The sequence below is a fragment of the Pristis pectinata genome, chromosome 5 (genome assembly GCF_009764475.1).
Source record: "Pristis pectinata isolate sPriPec2 chromosome 5, sPriPec2.1.pri, whole genome shotgun sequence".
NCBI classification, from domain to species: domain Eukaryota; kingdom Metazoa; phylum Chordata; class Chondrichthyes; order Rhinopristiformes; family Pristidae; genus Pristis; species Pristis pectinata.
The window spans coordinates 2,609,210-2,626,888 of NC_067409.1; the positions used below are offsets into that span (position 1 = coordinate 2,609,210).

A 17,679-nucleotide genomic window follows, 5' to 3' on the forward strand; every position below is an offset into this window, starting at 1 on the left:
AGCAAGGATCTCCCTGGCACACAATCAGAGCCCGAGAGTGATTGATGTAGATAGCAAGAAGCTGTTTCTCCAGTTTGGTGAATCCAGAGCATGTTTCCCAGGTAAAGGTTCAGCTGTTTTAGAACGAGTTGGGGAAACATTTACTTTCTGAAGAGTTGGAGTTCTCTACCCAGGAGGTAGTGGATGCTCCATTATTGTATATTTTAAGGCTGCAGTTGATTAATTTTTGGACTTTCAGTGTGCTCAACACGTGGTTCTGGGAGCCAGGAGGCAAAGCAGCTTTTCTGATTGGCTAATTGAGAGGCACACATCAGCCTATAAAAGGCAGGCAGGCTCTAGCAGAGTGACCGATGTGAGAGTGGGCCAGTATTTGTGTAGTAAGTAAAGAGACTTTGGCTTGCTAGTCTTGGAGCAGTTGGAATGGCAGTTAGGGCAGTGGCATGTTCCACCTGCAGGCTGTGGGAGATCAGGGAGACGTCCAGTGTCCCTGACCACTCTGCCTGTAGGAAATGCACCCAGCTGTAGCTCATGATTGACCGCATGAGGGACCTAGATGCACTCAGGATCATCCAAGATGCTGAATGTACCATAAGGTACAGACAGATAGTAGTTGAGTGACGAACAGCAAAGGAAAAGGGAGTAGGCAGGGAGTGCGGGATTCCTCAAACCAGTATACCATGGATGCTGTTGGGGGGGTGATGAGCATTCAGGAGCAGGCAGCAGTAGACAGGTCTGTGGCACCAGGACTGGCTGAGGCTCAGCAGGGAAGGGTGAAGGCAGACAGGACTACAGTGATAGGGGACTCAGTAGTCAGGGGGATGACAGGAGATTCTGTGACCACAAAATGGGCAGGCACGGTAGTGTAGTGGTTAGCGTACCGCTATTACAGCACCAACGACCTGGGTTCAATTCCGGCCACTGTCTGCAAGGAGTTTGTACGTTCTCTCCGTGTCTGCATGGGTTTCCTCCGGGTACCCTGGTTTCCTCCCACTTTCCAAAAGACGTACGGGTTAGGAAGTTGTGGGCATGCTATGTTGGCACCAGCAACATGGCAATACTTGCGGGCTGCCCCCAGAACACTCTACGCAAAATGATGCATTTCACTGTGTGTTTCGATGTACTCGTGACTGATAAAGATATCTTATCTCAAAAGGGACTCCAGGATGGTGTGTTGCCTCCTGGGTGCCAGGATCCAGGATGTCATAGAGTGTCTGCAGGACATTCTCAGGGGGGAGGGCGAGCAGCCAGAAGTCGTTGTGCACATTGGCACAAATGACATGGGTAGAGAAAGGGATGAGGTCCTACAGAGTGAATATTGGGAGCTAGGAGAGAGGTTAAAAAGCAGGACCGTGAGGTAGTAATCTCTGAATTACTCCCAGTGCCATGTGCTGGTGAGGGTAAGAATAGGAGGATATGGCAGATGAATGTATGGCTGAAAAATTGGTGCAGGGGGCAGGGATTCAGATTTTTGGACGATTGGGATCTCTTCTGGGGCAGAGGTGACCTGTACAAGAGGGACAGGTTACACCTGAACTGGAGGGGACCAATATCCTGGCAGGCAGATTCGCTGGTGCTGCTCGGGTGGGTTTACTTAGTTTGGCAGGGGGTGGGATCCTAAGCAGCAGGGAGGCAATTGAGAGGCTGTAAAATGATACAGAAGTTAGTGACAGCAAGTTAAATAGACAAAGCAGGCAGGAGCATGGCAGGGAGCGAGGAATGTCTATTGGATTAAATTGCATTTATTTCAATGCAGGAGGTCTGACAGGTAAGGTGGATGAACTCAGGGATGGGATGGGGATATTATAGCCATTACAGAAACATGGTTAAAGGAAGGACAGGACTGGCAGCTAAATGTTCCGGGGTACAGGTGCTTTAAGCAGGATATAGGCAGAGGAAGGAGAGGGGGAGCTGTATTTTTGATTAAGGGGAATATCACGGCAGTAGTCAGAGACAAAATTATTGAAGGAACATCCAGTGAGGCTTTCTGGGTGGAGCTGAGAAATAAGAAGGGGACGATCACATTGTTGGGATTGTACTATAGACTCCCAAGTGGTCAACAGGAGTTAGAAGAACAAATGTGCAGGGAGATTGTGGAGAGTTGCAAGAACAATAGGGTTGTTATAGTAGGGGATTTTAACTTTCCAAACATAGACTGAGACTGCCGTACTGTTAAAGGCTTAGATGGGGTGGAGTTTGTTAAGTGTGTCCCGGAAAGTTTCCTCAGGCAATACATGGAGGGCCATACTTAGGAGAGGGCAGAGTTTGACCTGCTCTTGGGAAATAGGGCAGGACAAGATAAGATATCTTTATTAGTCACATGTACATCAAAACACACAGTGAAATGCATCTTTGTGTAGAGTGTTCTGGGGGCAGCCCACAAGTGTCACCACACTTCCGGCGCCAACATAGCATGCCCACAACTTCCTAACCCGTACGTCTTTGGAATGTGGGAGGAAACCGGAGCACCTGGAGGAAACCCACGCAGACACGGGGAGAACGTACAAACTCCTTACAGACAGTGGCCGGAATTTAACCCGGGTCGCTGGCGCTGTAAAGAATTATGCTAACCACTACACTACCGTGCCTGCCGTGACCGAGGTGTTAATGGGGGAGCACTTTGGGACCAGGGATCATAGTTCAATTAGTTATAAAAGGTTGATTGGAGTCAGTTATTTGCAGGCAAAGGGACTTCTGGCAAGTGGGAGGCTTTTAAAGGTGAGATGGTGAGAGCTCAGGTCTGCATGTTCCTGTTAGAGTGAAGGGCAAGGCCGGCAGGTGTAGGGAATCCTGGATGATGAGAGCTATTGAGGCCCTGGCCAGGAAGAAGGATGCATGGCTCAGGTACAGGCAGCTGCAATCAAATGAATCCCTGGAGAAGTATAAGGGATGCAAGAGTGTACTCAAGGAGGAAATCAGGAGGGCAAAAAGGGGGCATGAGATAGCTTTGGCAGAGAATATTAAGGACATCGCAAAGAGATTTTAAGTATATTAAGGGAAAAAGAGTAACGAGGGAGAGAATAGAGCCCCTCAAAGACCAAAGTGGACATCTGTGTGGAGCTGCAGGAGATGGGCGAGGTCACTAATGAATATTCCTCCTCTCTTTCTACTGTGGATAAAGACATGAGGACTTCAGAACTTGGAAAAGGAAATGGGGAGGTCTTGGGGATAGTCTGCATTTCAGTAGAGGAGGTGCTGATGTCTTAAAATGTATGAAGGTAGACAAATCTCCAGGGCCTGACCAGGTATATTCAAGAACACTGTGGGAGGCCAAAGAAGAAATTGTGGAAACTCTGGCTGAGATATTTGCATCATCGTTAGCCTCTGGTGAGGTGCTGGTAGACTGGAGGCTAGCAAATGTTGTGCCTTTATTTAAGGGCTGCAAAGAAAAACCTGGGAACTATAGACCAGCAAGTCTTATATCTGTGGTAGGTAAGTTACTGGAGAAGATTCTGAGGGACAAGATCATGTCTTACGAACTTGACTGAGTTTTTAAATGATGTGACCAAGAAGGTCAATGAGGACAAGGCAGTAGACATGGTCTACATGGACAAGGCCTTTGAGGTTCTTGGGGGTTGGATAGCATGGAATCCAGGGAGAGCTGGCTAATCAGATACACAACTGGCTCGATGGTGGAAGCAAAGGGTGATGGTGGGAGGTTGTTTCTCGGACTGGAGGCCGGTGACCAGTGGTGTGTCTCAGGGGTTGGTGCTGGGCCCATTTTTGTTTGTTATCTATATCAAAGATTTGGATAAGAATGTACAGAGCATGGTTAGTAAGTTTGCAGATGACAGGTGGTTTAGTAGACAGTGGAGGGTATCAAAAATTACAGAGGGATCTTCAACAGCTGAGTAAGTGGGCCAAGAAATGGCAAGTGGAATTTAATACAGGCAAGGTGTGAGGTGTTGCATTTTGGAAAGTCAAATCCAGGTAGGACTTTCACAGTGAACGGCAGGGCCCTGGGCAGTGTTGTACAACAGAGGGACCTTGGAGTACAAGTACATGGTTCCCTCAAAGTGGTGTCATGGGTAGACAGGGTGGTGAAGGTGGCCGAGAAATATTCATTAAAAATCTCCCGCATCTCCTGTGTCTTCACACGCAGACAGCCATGCTGATCTTTAAGGGGACCTATTCTCTCCCTAGCCACTTTTACTATTAGTATACCTATAGAATCTCTTGGGATTTTCTTCAACTTTGCCTGCAGATCCATCTCATACCCTCGTTTCCCTCCTGTGTACTCCTACACTTTTTTTATAATCAGAGGGGTTCACTTGTTGCTGATTGCCCAATTCCAATATATGCATCCTTATTTTTCCTGGCCATACCCCCAATATATCTCATCAACCAGGATTCCCTAAACTTGCCAGCCTTGCCCTTCGCCCTGGTAGGAACATGCTGCCCCTGCACTTTTGATGTCACACTTTTAAAGCCCTCCCATTTACCAGCAAACAGTCTCATCCAATTGACCTCTGCGAGATCCTCCCTAATGCCATCAAAATTGGTCCTGCCCCAGTTTAGGACAACCTGTGGACCAATCCTATCACTTCTGTCACTTGCCCTACCTTATTCCCCAGGAGGAGGTCTGGTGTTGCACCCTCTCTAGTAGGGCCCACTATATATTGACTGAGGAAACTTCCTTAGACACATCTAACAAATCCTACCTGGTCCAAGCCCCTTGCAATATTGGTGGCCTAGTCAATGTTAGGGAAGTTAAGATCTCGACTAATATATACTAATACTAATATTATACTTACAACTATCTGCAGTCTACACATCTGCTCCTCTAACTCCCACTGACTATTGCAGGGCCTATAATACAGTTCCAAAGTGATGATCCCCTTCTTGTTTCTAAGTTCTACCCACATGGCCTCACTCAATGATCCCCCAAGAATATCCTCTATAATGACTGTTGTTATGTCCTCCTCCATCAAGATGACAACTTCCCCTCCTCTTACTGTACCTCTGTCATGCCCGTAGTGTCTGTATCCTGGAACACTGAGCTGCCAGTCCTGTCCTTCCCTCAGCCATGGTTCTGTTATGGCGATGATATCCCAGTCCCCAGAGCCAATCCACACCCTGAGTTCATCCGCTTTACTCACAGTAAACACAGTTTACATCAACAAACTTTCCTCTCCCTTTACTGTGCTCCAGGCTGTCCTGACGACTAAACTTGCTTTCATTGGGTACAGTATTTTCCCACGACTTCTCATCAGTCTCTCTACTGCCGAGGGTCCCAGCCCCCTGCCAATGTATTGTAAAGCCTCCCAAGTAGCACTAGCAAATCTCCCTCCTGATATTGGTCCCCTTCCAATTAAAGTGCAAGGCATCCCTCTTGTACAGGTCACCTCTGCCCCAAAGGAAATCCCAGTGATCCAAGAACCTGAATCCCTGCACTAGCTCCTCAGCCACACATTTATCTGGCCTACCTTTCTATTCCTGCCCTCGCTAGCACATGGCACTGGGAGTAATCCAGAGGTCACTACCCTCAAGGTTCTGCTTTTTAACTTCATTACTAACTCCCTCTACTCACTCCACAGGACTTCATCCCTTTTTCTACCTGTGCCATTTGTAGCAACACACACAGTGACCTCTGGCTGCTCACCCTCCCCCTTGAGAAGATTCTGCAACTGTTCAGAGACATCCTTGACCCTGGCACCAGAGAAGCAACACACCATCCTGGAGTCTCATCTGCAGCCACAGAATGTCCTGTCTGTCCCCCTAACTAAAGTCTCCTGTCACTATCGCTCTGTCAGACTGCACCCTTTCCCAACGAGCCTCAGAGCCAGTCAGTGCCACAGACTGAAAGGTCATCCCCCTCAACAGTATCCAAAGCAGTATACCTATTGCTGAGGGGAATGGCCACTGGGGAACCCTGCACCGGCTGCCTACTCCTTGCCTTTCCTGGTGGTCACCGAGCTACCTGTGCCTTAGGGGTGATCGCCTCACTAAACCTCTTATCTGTGATGTTCTCAGCATCCCAGATGATCCTGAGTGCATCTGTCCAGCTCCAGTTCCTTAACATGGTCAGCTGGGAGCTGCAGCTGGACACACTTCCACAGGTGTAGTCCTCAGGGACACTGGAAGCTTCCCTGATCTCCCACATCCTGCAGGAGGAGCATACCACTGCCCTAACTGCCATCTCAACTTCACAAAGTGTAAAAAAAAATTAAAGAGACCTTACCAGTCCTCACCTGGACCTCTGCTCTATCTCACTGAAACCTCAGCACTTACCCTCACACACAGCTGCTCCAAAATGGCCACTCCACTAGAGGTTGCCTCCTTTGTATTCGCTGGTGTGCCTCACAATTAGCCAATCAGAATTGCTCCTTAGCCTGCTTCTAAAAGAAATGTCCCAGCTCTGCTCCTCCTCCGGGGAGCTGTTCCAACTGCTCTTTTGGAAGAGCAGAGGTTCATCAAAGCGTGGCTTTGTTAGGGGGAGATCCTGTCCGGCCAATTCATTTTTCAAAGAAGTAAGACAATATGTTGATGAGGGCAGTGCAGTTGATGTCGTCTACATGGACTTCGGGAAAGTCTGATCCAGAAGGGTAGGGCCCTTTGGAACCAGGGCAAGTTGGCAACTTGGATTCAAATCTGGCTTGGTTACAGGAGGCAGAGGGTGATGATGGAGGGTTGTGTTGTGATTGGAAACTGTGACCAGTAGGCAGGCACAGTAGTATGGTGGTTAGCATAACGTTATTACGTGCCAGTGGCCAGGGTTCAATTCCCGCCACTGTCTGTGAGGAGTTTGTACGTTCTCCCCGTGTCTGCATGGATTTCCTCCGGGTGCTCCGGTTTCCTCCCACATTCCAAAGACGTACGGGTTAGGAAGTTGTGGGCATGCTATGTTGGCGCCGGAAGCGTGGCGACACTTGCGGGCTGCCCCCAGAACAGTCTACACAAAAGATGCATTTCACTGTGTGTTAGTTTGCAGATGACACAATAACTAGTGGTGGTGTTGATAGTGAGGAACATGGGTGTGGGCTACAGAGTAATCCTGATCAGTTAGCAAGATGCATGGAGCAATAGCAGATGGAATTTAATGCTGAGAAGTGTGGGGTGATGCATTTTAGGAGAACTGGTGCTTTGGGTATACATGGTGAATGGTGGGTCCACAGGGAGTATTGAGGAACAGAGGGACAAGTCCAAGGATTCCGGAATGTGGCAGCACGGGTGAACAAGACGGTGAAGAGGGACCCTTGCCTTCATTAGCCGAGGATACAAGGCCAGCGAGGTTATGGTACAACTTTATAAACCATTGGTTAGGCCACACCTGGAGTAATGTGTACAGTTCGGGTCACCACAGTATAGGAAGGACGTGATTGTACCGGACAGGGTGCAGAGGAGATTCCCCAGGATGTGTGTGGAATGGAACATTGCTGTTATGAAGACAGATTTGAAAGGCTGGGTTTGTTTATTGTGGAGTAGAGGAGACTGAGGAGGGACCTGATAGAGGTATAAAACATTCTGAGGGGCATAGATAGAGGAAACTTTACCCCACAGCACAGGGCAGACATTTAAGGAGATAATTCATGATCTTCCAGCAGAAATATATCCCAATGAGGAGGAAATATTCTCAGGGAAGGAATAACCAAGGAGCTACTGGAGGGGCGTTGTGTTGGAGAAATCAAGGAGGCAAACCTTGGTGGTAAGCCTCAAAATCAGGATAGACTTCAGAATCCAGCAAAGGAAGACTAAAGCTAATCAGTACAGCACAGGAACAGGCCCTTCGGCCCACCATGTCTGCGCCAGCCATACCAATCTAAACTAATCCCATCTACCTGCACACGGTCTATATCCCTCCATTCCCTGTCTGTTCATCGGTCTGTCTAAATGCCTATAAAACACTACTGTTGTGTCTGCTTCCACTAGCACCCCTGGCAGCATGTTCCAGGCACCCACCACTCTCTGTGTAAAAGAAAAACTTGCCCCACACATCCCCTTTAAACTTTCCCCCTCTCACAAAACTATGGTGCGGGATAAACCATACTTGTGGGGACTGTGAAAACAATGAAAGCTTCTTTAGGAATATAAAAGGGCCGGGAGTTAGAATGAATCTTGGCTCCCCCGCAGCTGGGGAAACATTTAAGGAGAGAACGGAAATGGCAGAGAAATTAAACAGATGTTTTGTGTCAGTCTTTACTGTAGAAGACACTGCAAACATCCCATTAACACTGAATAATGTTGGGGAGGAATTAAATTCCATCACTGTCGCTGGGGGAACAGGCAAGCTCATGGGATGGAGACCTGGCCCAGATGGTTTGCATCCTCAAATCCTAAAAGAAGTGGCTACAGAGACGTTGGTTGTAATTTTCCAAAACTCCTTACATTCTGGAGAAGCACCAGGGGGTTGGAAAACTCCCAGTGTGATCTCCTTATTCAAAAGGGTGGGTGACAAAAGGCAATAAATATAGGCCATTAGTCTATCAGCCATTGTTGGAAAACTGTTGGGGTATTAGGCTGAAGTATGAGCAGAACATTTGGAAACTCAGAATCTGATCAGACAGAGTCAGCAGGCTCCATGAAATCATGTCTGAGTTCTTGGAGGAAGGTTCGGCCAGAGTAGATCGAGGGCAACCAGTAGATGTAATATATTTGGATATTCAAATGTAACACGAGAGGCTACTTCAGAAGATTTCATGATATAGGAAGTACTACATGGGCAGATGACATGAAATTAGCAGGTGATGTTGATAGTGAAGAAGGTTATCGTAGATTACAGGGGGATCTTGATCAGTTAGGGAAGTGGGCTGAGGAGTGGCAAATGGGTTTCAATGCAGATAAATGTGAGGTGATGCATTTTGGAAAGTTAAGCCAGCGTAGGACTTGTACTGTGAAAGGTAGGGGACTAGGGAGTGTAATGGAACAGAGGGACCTAGGAGTACATAGTTCATTGAAAACTGCATCACAGGGAGACGGTGGTGAAAAAGGGATCTAGCACGCTGGCCTTCATCAGTCTGGGCATTGAGTGTAGGAGTTGGTACATTATGTTGTAGTTGTATAAGTTGTTGGTGAGGCTGCACCTGGAGCACTGTGGACACTTTGGTCACCCAGTTATAGGAAAGACATGGCTAAACCGGAAAGAGTGCAGAGAAGATTTACAAGGACGTTGCCAGGACTCGAGGGCCGGAGTTATAGGGAGAGGTTGGCCAGGCTGGGTCTTTATTCCTGGAGTGTAGGAGAATGAGGGGCGACCTTATAGAGGTTTACAAAATCAGGAGGGGCACAGATAAGGTGGACGGTAACAGTCTTTTCCCCAGGGTAGGGGAGTCCACAACTAGGGGGCATAGGTTTAGGGTGAGAGGGGAAAGGTTTAAAAGGGACCTGAGGGGTAACTTTTCACACAGAGGGTGGTGAGTGTGTGGAACGAGCTGCCAGAGGAAGTGGGTGAGGCAGGTACAACAATATCATTTAAGAAGCACTTGGATAGGTACATGGGGGGGGGGGCAGGGCTTGGAGGGATATGGGCTGAACGCAGGAAATTGGGACTAGCTGGGTGGGCACCGTGGTCGGCATGGACTGGTTGGGCTGAAGGGCCTGTATCTGTGCTGTATTAGAACATAGAACAGTACAGCACAGGAACAGGCCCTTCAGCCCACAATGTTGTGCTGAACCAATTACATCAGTAATAAAATGCCCAGCTAAACTAATCCCTTCTGCCTACACAATGTCCATGTCCTACCATTTCCTTCACATCCATGTGCCATCTAAGAGCTGCTTGAACACCCCTATCGTATCTGCCTCCACCACCACCCCTGGCAGCACATTCCAGGCACCCCCACTCTGTGTAAAACAAAACTTGCCCTGCATATCTGCTTTGAACTTTATCTCCTCATCTTAAATGCTTGTCCTCTGGTATTAGACGTTTCAACCATGGGGGAAAGATACCGGCTGTCTACTCTTATCTATGCCTCTCATAATCTTTTCAACCTCTATCAGATCTCCCCTCAGCCTCTGCCGCTCCAGAGAAAAGAGCCCAAGTTTGTCCAGCCTCTCCTGATAGCACATGCCTTCTAATCAGGGCAGCATCCTGGTAAACCTCCTCTGCACCCTCTCCAAAGCCTCGACATCCTTCCTATAATGGAGCGACCAGAACTGAATGCAATACTCCAGATGCAGTCTAACTAAAGTTTTATAAAGCTGCAGCATAACTTCCTGACTCTGTGCTCTGTGACTCTACGGGCATGGAGAGAGGATTGGCTAATGAGCAGGAAGCAGTGAACAGGGATTAGGGGGTCACTTTGGGGTTGGCAGCCTGTGACCAAGGAGATGCCATGGAGATCAGTGCGGGGCCTGCAGCTGTCTACATTGTACACAGCCTGGAAGGAGGAACCAGATGTACTGTAGTCAGGGTTGTGGATGGTACAAAGGTGGGTGGAAAGGCGAGCTGTGAGGAAGAAAGAATCAGCTCGCAGGGAGATGTTGATGGGTTTGTCAGTGGTCAAAATATTGGCAAATGGAATATAATTTGGGAAAATTCTCAGTTTGGAAAGAGAATAGAATAGCTTATTAGTTAAATAGAGAAAGCTTCAGCACAGAGGGGTGTGGGATTCTCATTCATGGAACACAGAAAGCAGGTAATCAGGAAGGCTAATCATAGGCAGCACCTCTGGAGGGAAATGGACAGTTGACATTTCGGGTCGAGACCCTTCATCTGGATATCTTTCCTTTGGTCTCAACCTGAAACGTTAATTGTCCATCTCCCTCCACAGATGCTGCCTGACCCGCTGAGTTCCTCCAGCATCTTGTGTGTTGCTCCAGGTTCCAGCATCTGCAGTCTCTGGCATCTCCATCATGGAATGCTGGGTCTTGTCTCAAGAGGGTTGGAGCATAAAGGTAAGACACAGAGATGGCAGCTGCTGGAATCTGGAGCAACCAACAATCTGCTGCAGGAACTCAGCGGGTCCAGCAGCATCTGTGGGGGGAAAGGAATTGTTGATGCTTCAGGTCTCAGCCCGCTGAGTTCCTCTGGCAGATTGTTTGTTGGAACATAAAACTAGGTGCATCTTACTGCAACTGTACAGGGCACTAGAGTATGGTGTGCTGTTTCAGAATTAAGGGTCTGGAATTAGGACTGAGATGAGGTAGAATTTTTTCCCTCAAAGAGTTGTGAGTTTCTAGAATTCTTTGTTCAAAAACCTTTGAAGGCAGAATGCTTAAAGATCACACGTTCTGTGCAGAGGTTGAGCACTGGATGAGAAAAGTTGGATCGGCCAAGATCTCACTGACTGGCAAGGAAGCTCGAAGGACCAAATGGCCCAACTCCTGTTCCTGTGGTCTCATGGTTCACCTATCCTGCCAGGCTTTTGCAGAGATAGTTGGGCTACCTCTTCAGCCCACACAGGAAGCAGAGATCTGTGCTGCCCAGTAAACCATGAGGTCGGGCCAGGCTTTGAGGTCTTGTCTCAAACAATCTTCAGACAGCTGAAGGCTGTTTCAGTGCACAGGAAGCGATGGTGAATTTCGGCATCAGCCAGCCTCTGCTGAGAGAGGGATCCCAAAATAGGGAAGGTAGTCCATTTTCCAGGGGCTTCTCATTGCCTGGGTGGGAGCAGGTTTGTCAATCAGTACAGGGACTTGTCCACATTCAGCTTAACCATTGACTACATTCTGTTCATACAGATTATAGCTGCATGCTCAGTACTGGCACCTCCCCACACACTGAGGGCTTGGTCCAGGTGTAAAAATCAGTGGTTGTTGATCTGAACAAAACATCCCACAAACCATCCTGTGTAATTAGCCTTGAGGTGAACACCTAGCTGCCTGTTATACCCCCTTTCCTCCCCATTCATTCTCCCTGAGACTGGGACGTGATTGTAACCCACCCTGTCCTCCTTGGGATCCATAACTCCGCACCATCCCCACATCAGCACCCTTCCCTGGCGTTGGTCACTCTCTCTCCTGTCACCCTTCACACCCACCTTCTGCTCTCTACCCTCATGTGAGCCAGTCTTTAACCTTGACACCAAGGCACAAGAGAGGGTCCTTAACACCTACCCCACCCTCCCCGGTCTGTCTGCGACACCATCACTTAGTCGAGGAAAGAATGGTTGGTAATAAAGGAAGAATATTATAAAAAGCTTCCCACTTCCCAGTAACTCGTCTGGTCGCAGATGGGTGTGTCAGTCAAGAGCCACGTCCGGTGGAATGTGTGAACAAGTTGTCCCATTGTTTTGTGCGGGTGCTCTGGAGGGACAGGGGTTGAGTGATTTACATCCTGTCATTTGTTTCTCTCCTTGCTCCATCCCTCGGCAGAAGTCCAGTTCAGGCCCTACCGAACGGACGACTTCATCACCAGACTGTACTACGAGACGCCCCGCTTCACCGTGCTCAACCAAACGTGGGTGCTGAAGGCACGCGTCAACGACTCGGAACGCAACCCCAACCTGTCCTGCAAGCGCACCCTCTCATTCCAGCTCATCCTGAAGAGCAAGGTCAACTCTCCGATGGAGTGCTCCTTCCTCCTCCTGAAAGGTCCCTACGACGATGTCAAAATTAACCCGGTCATCTACCACTTCGCTTTCACCAACGAGAGCAATGAAACAGACTACTTGCCGCTGCCTATCATAGACTCAGTCGAATGCAACAAACTGCTCGCGGCCAAAAACATTAACCTGAGGCTCTTTATATTTCAGATACAGAAGTAAGGGCGGTGGGGGTTGGGGGGGCGGGAGGGAGACAACAGAACAGAGTGGGCACCATTGAACCATAGTACCTCGAAAAGGCCAGCCGACACCAGTCAGTAGTTCAAACATAAGAAGAATCCTTCAAAAAGGGACTTACAAACCCCAAGAAACCGAATATCTACTCACTGCATGTGGTCGTTAACTACCCAAGACTGAGACAGTTACTGGGTTTGTTCAGAAGCCTTGCATACAACGGTTGTAGTGGTAGGGGGAGGAAACAGTGTCTGAATTGAGTAGCTGCTACTGGAATCATTTAAGCAGTGACGCGTGGTCAGAATCTGCCTGTGTACTGAGCCTGTAGTCCAGAAACAAGCTGTGCACGCGTTACACACTGGACTGACAGCCCACTGCCATGCCTTGCACTCTTGTGCCCGACTGGCTATTTGTTTTCTGAAATAGTCACCGCAGGCAGTTCTCACTCCCCTGCAACACTCCTGTTCTCCTTCACATCCCCTCCCCTCCTGCTTCCTGTGTCTGTCACAGCACCGGGGCTGTCCACAGCAGAGACTCCTCTGATGGTGACCATTCAACTCGCTTTGGGCAGACCAGCCCCATGTATCTGAGAGCGAGCGACCGAGACTGACGGGTGCCAGACACTGCGGGCTGTGTCCTTGTGGTGTGGGACGGATGGGGAAGCAGCACACTCAGACTCAGGAGTCACCCAGCTACCCTGGGAATCCTAGAAACTTGCAGCACAGAAAGAAGCCATTTGTCCCCTCATGCCCACGCTGGCAGTAAGTAACCATACAGCTGAATCCCACTTCCAGCTCTCAGAACCCGGCACTGTAGAAGGTACTGTTTAATCGTGATGAGGTTTTCTGCCTCCACCACCCTTCCGACAGCGAGTTCCAGACCTTCAACACCCTCTGGGTGAAAAAAGCTTTTCCTCATCATCCATTTAATCCTTTTATATATTACCTTAAATCCCTGGTTATTGGAAGATAATTCCTTCCTGTGCACCCTGTCTCAATCACTCAGAACTGTCCTTAATGGTATGGCTTGGCCCACGCCATTATGGTGATAATGTAGACCGACAGAGTACTCCTGATGACCAGCAGGGTTGACCCCTTCCCCAGTTCCACCGCTACAGTGCAGCCCCCACAGATCAAACATGCAGCAGCTGCTAGCATTGAGATCACACCACAGGGACTAAGCTCCCATTACCTCCCTCTGAATAAGCAGCAACTCCAGACAGTTACACAGCAAACGACCTTCACCCTGGATAGTCAGCAGCTCTGCACGGTTACATCATAAACGTACAGGCGAACATCTCTTATGCCGAATACATTGCATCTACAGCACACAGCGTGCTGTTTGCCCCATGCAAGCCTCTGCCCACCTCTCGTCATCTCATCCCCGAATAGAACTTTCTGTTCCTGAGGGTCTTACCCAGTTTCCCCATCACCCCACATGCCCTGCTCTCCTCACCCCTCCCTTTGGGAAGGAATTCCACATTGTCACCTCTCTCTGTGGGAAGATGTCACTTTGCGATTCCCCTCGATTTATAGGCGGGTGTCTTATATTTACGTCGCCTTGTACTGGCCTCCCCTCTGGTGGAGATACTTGCCCTATGTACGCCTTGTGAAACCCCCTTTCCTAATCTTGATGACCGTGATTAGGTCACCTTTTAACTGTCTCTTTTCCAGAGGAAAGAGCTTTAATCTGTTCAGCTTTCCTTGATAGCTGTTACTTCTCAATCATAAAACTTTTTTAACACCACCTCCAATTCTGTACAGTTATAGCAAGAGTAACTTTACCCTGAATGCATAATGATTCGGCATTGTTACTACAGGAGCTGAGCCCTTAATACATGGTGATTCTGGACAGTTACACAGGAAGGTGCCCTGACCCTGGATCCATTATTACATCGTGTGTCCTTACTGGTGACTCTCTGGTTACACAGGGAGTGACTGTACAGTTACTGTGGCAATGCTCCATATCCTGAATAATTAGTGGCTCTGTACAGTAAGGATTCGTCACCCTGCTGATTGGATGGTTCCTCCATACGATTATCGCAACTGCTGTTGTGACTAGCACTTTAACCCTCCCACATCCTGCCGGCCAGACTAGAACTGTGTACAGTTGCACAACAAATGGTTTTAACTGGCCCCTTTAACCCATGACCTGCTGAATGAACTGGAACTCTGAATGGTTAGAGAAGCAAATGTGACTGAAGGCTTTGGGGTCTTGTCTGGTACCAAAATGATATTGTTGGTTCTTACCACTTATTTTCTGTACCCACTTGTATTGTATAGTTCAAATACCATAAAATCTAGATTATAATTCGCACTGGTGTATAAGTCACTCAGCCTGCATTTGGTCACCATGAAAAGTGTGCAAGGGTGCAGTTTGTGCTCCTGATTTTCTGCATGTTTGGTCTGACAGCATTGCACCTTATTTTTATTACTGAACCTGTGCTCAGCATCTGACAGACCACATCCCACTAATCCTCAACACACCCCAAACATGAAGAGAAAGGGGCAGCAAACACTTGAGGGAAACTGAGTTATGGGGTCACAGAGTAGGGGCATTTTACAATTAGTCAAGTTCATGGAGACTGTGCCAGTCTGTCATCCTTCTAAAGAAGGGCATAGAACAGAACAGCACAGGACAGGCCCTTCAGCCCACCATGTCTGTGCCAAATACGATGCCAAATTAAACTGATCCCTCCACTCCCTGCACATTCATGTGTCTAACAGCCTCTTAAACGCTACTATCGAATCTGCTTCCACCACCACCCCCCGGCAGCACGTTCCAGGCACCCACCACTCTCTGCATAAAAAACTTTCTCTGCACATCCCCTCTAGACATTCCCCCTCTCACCTTAGGCTAAGCCCTGTAGTATTCATCATTTCTACCCTGGGAAAACAATTCTGGCTGTCTACTCTGTCTGTGCCTCCCATAATTTTATAAACTTCCATCAGGTCTGCCCTCAGCCTCCACCGCTCCAGAGAAAACAACCCAAGTTTGTCCAACCTCACTTTATTGCACATACCCTCTAATCCAGGCAGCATCCTGGTAAACCTCTTCTGCACCCTCTCCACAGCCTCCACACCCTTCCTTGTAATGAGGTGACCAGAACTGTACGCAATAGTCCAAGTGCAACCTAGGACCCGGTTCTTATTAAATACCTGCTGGCAGCACAGATTCAGGCAGGAAGGTTGTTGGTCTCTGTCAGGGAGAACAGATGGCCGTCCCACCTAAAGCCCTGCTATTCCACACAGTGGGAGGATTTGCTGCTTAAACCCCACCTGGTGGTCAGTCCTGTGTACATAGTGGGAGGTCACCAAGGATCAGAGGATGATGCTGGGTGCTGTGCGCTAAAGATTACCACAGACCTTTTGGGAGCTGGGAGAGCGGGTGGGTGTTTGGAAAACTATAAACATTTTCACAACCTTCAACAGGAGGACAACCTGCCCATGGTGGGATGGCATTGTGGCAGACCTTCAGATACAATAAATATCTAGTTATAAATTACTTCATTATCTTAAGAACAATAACAGTACAGCACAATACAGGCCCTTCGGTCCACCATGTTGTGCCGACCTTTAAACCGCGCCTAAGACTATCTAACCCCTTCTTCCCACATAGCCCTCTATTTTAAATTCCTCCATATGCTTATCTAACAATCTCTTGAACTTGATCAATGTACCTGCCTCCACCACCACCCCAGGCAGTGCATTCCATGCACCAACCACTCTCTGGGTAAAACCACCTCTACCTCTCTGTAGAGGTTTTTCCAGCTGAGGCACCCAGGCCCTGCTCTGACTGTTGGCTGGTATCTGGGGCTCACTGCCAAGAGAGCCTGCCCTTGGAACACGTTCAGTTGCTCATCTCAGCGTGAGTGTCAGTAAATGGAAACGCTTCACCCGGCTCGATTACTTCATTTACCCTGGCTCAGTGTCTGTGAGGATCAGCAACAACATGAGCAGTGCAGTGTCTCCTGACACAGTCCCGAGGTCGATAGAGCCCAGTGTTGGCCTCGTTCGAGGCCCCACCTGCTGCACAGCCAGTCACTCCGCAGGGTTGGCCTAGACGGAGTGAGTGTGTCAATGTGTCTGTTTCTGCTGTGCCTGAGCTGGACCCATGAAGTTGCCTGTACCCACCGGGTCTGAACAAATTATCTGCTTTTAATCCATGTGCAGTGTAAGTTCAGGGTCAGTGACTTTTACTTTTGGATTGCTTTTCCCTGATTAAAAGAAGCGACAGGAGATCGGTTCCTGATTACTATGAACACTGTGCCTTGTCCCTCACCACCAAGGTCTTCTCAGCCCTGCCTGGACTTAAACAGCAGCAGCTCCCCAGTAGGAGACTGCTTTCTCTCTCATAGAATCTCAGAGTCTATTCAGAAAACCTTGCTTCTGCCAGTTGGCAGGTCAAGAGACCTCTCCACCCCTCACTCTTCCCCAATAGGCCTTCAGGTTAGCTGTCTCAGCCCTACCTGTCACCCACCAGGAAGTTATATTTAGTCAAACTAAAAACAAGAGACATAATTTTGCATTTCAGTTCTTTAATGGAACAAAAACCTGTTTCGAAGCAGAGCTGTGGGAGGAGCCACAGGGGCGGTAGGGAGAAGCTCAATGTCACACTCAGAGCGATGGGTCACCAAGACACTACAGATAAGGCAGAGTAGGACGGTGTGAAATTAGTGATATCACTAAATACAGGAAAATGATAACAACATGCATTTATGATCCATTGATGCAGTGAGGCAGCTTAATGTGTTCTGCACAAATGACTAACAGTCAAAGTTTCACTATGAACCACATTTGAACATTAGAAATAGAAGCAGAGGGAGGCCATTCAACCCATCGTACACCTGCTCCACCATTCAATGATGCTGTTGCTGATCTTTAACCTTGGTGCTGTTTTTCTGCATAAACCCTTGATTCTCAAGTTTCAAGAAATTATCCACCTTGGTCTTGAACATACTTATTGACCGGGCCCAGACGTCCCTCTCAGGTATAGCATTCCGAAGATTTTACGGTCCTCTGAATGA

At 48.4% G+C, this 17,679-nt stretch overlaps 1 protein-coding gene across 2 annotated transcripts in view; it reads left to right on the forward strand.

Annotated features, from left to right (window-relative positions):
* zftraf1 (zinc finger TRAF-type containing 1) overlaps positions 1 to 12,641 on the forward strand; it is a 130,231-nt gene extending 117,590 nt beyond the window's left edge. For both annotated transcript variants that reach the window (XM_052016816.1, XM_052016817.1), the window contains one exon: positions 12,250 to 12,641. In XM_052016816.1, coding sequence (XP_051872776.1) covers positions 12,250 to 12,641 — 392 coding nt within the window. The remainder of the gene's footprint in view (positions 1 to 12,249) is intronic.
* Positions 12,642 to 17,679: the final 5,038 nt, after the last annotated feature.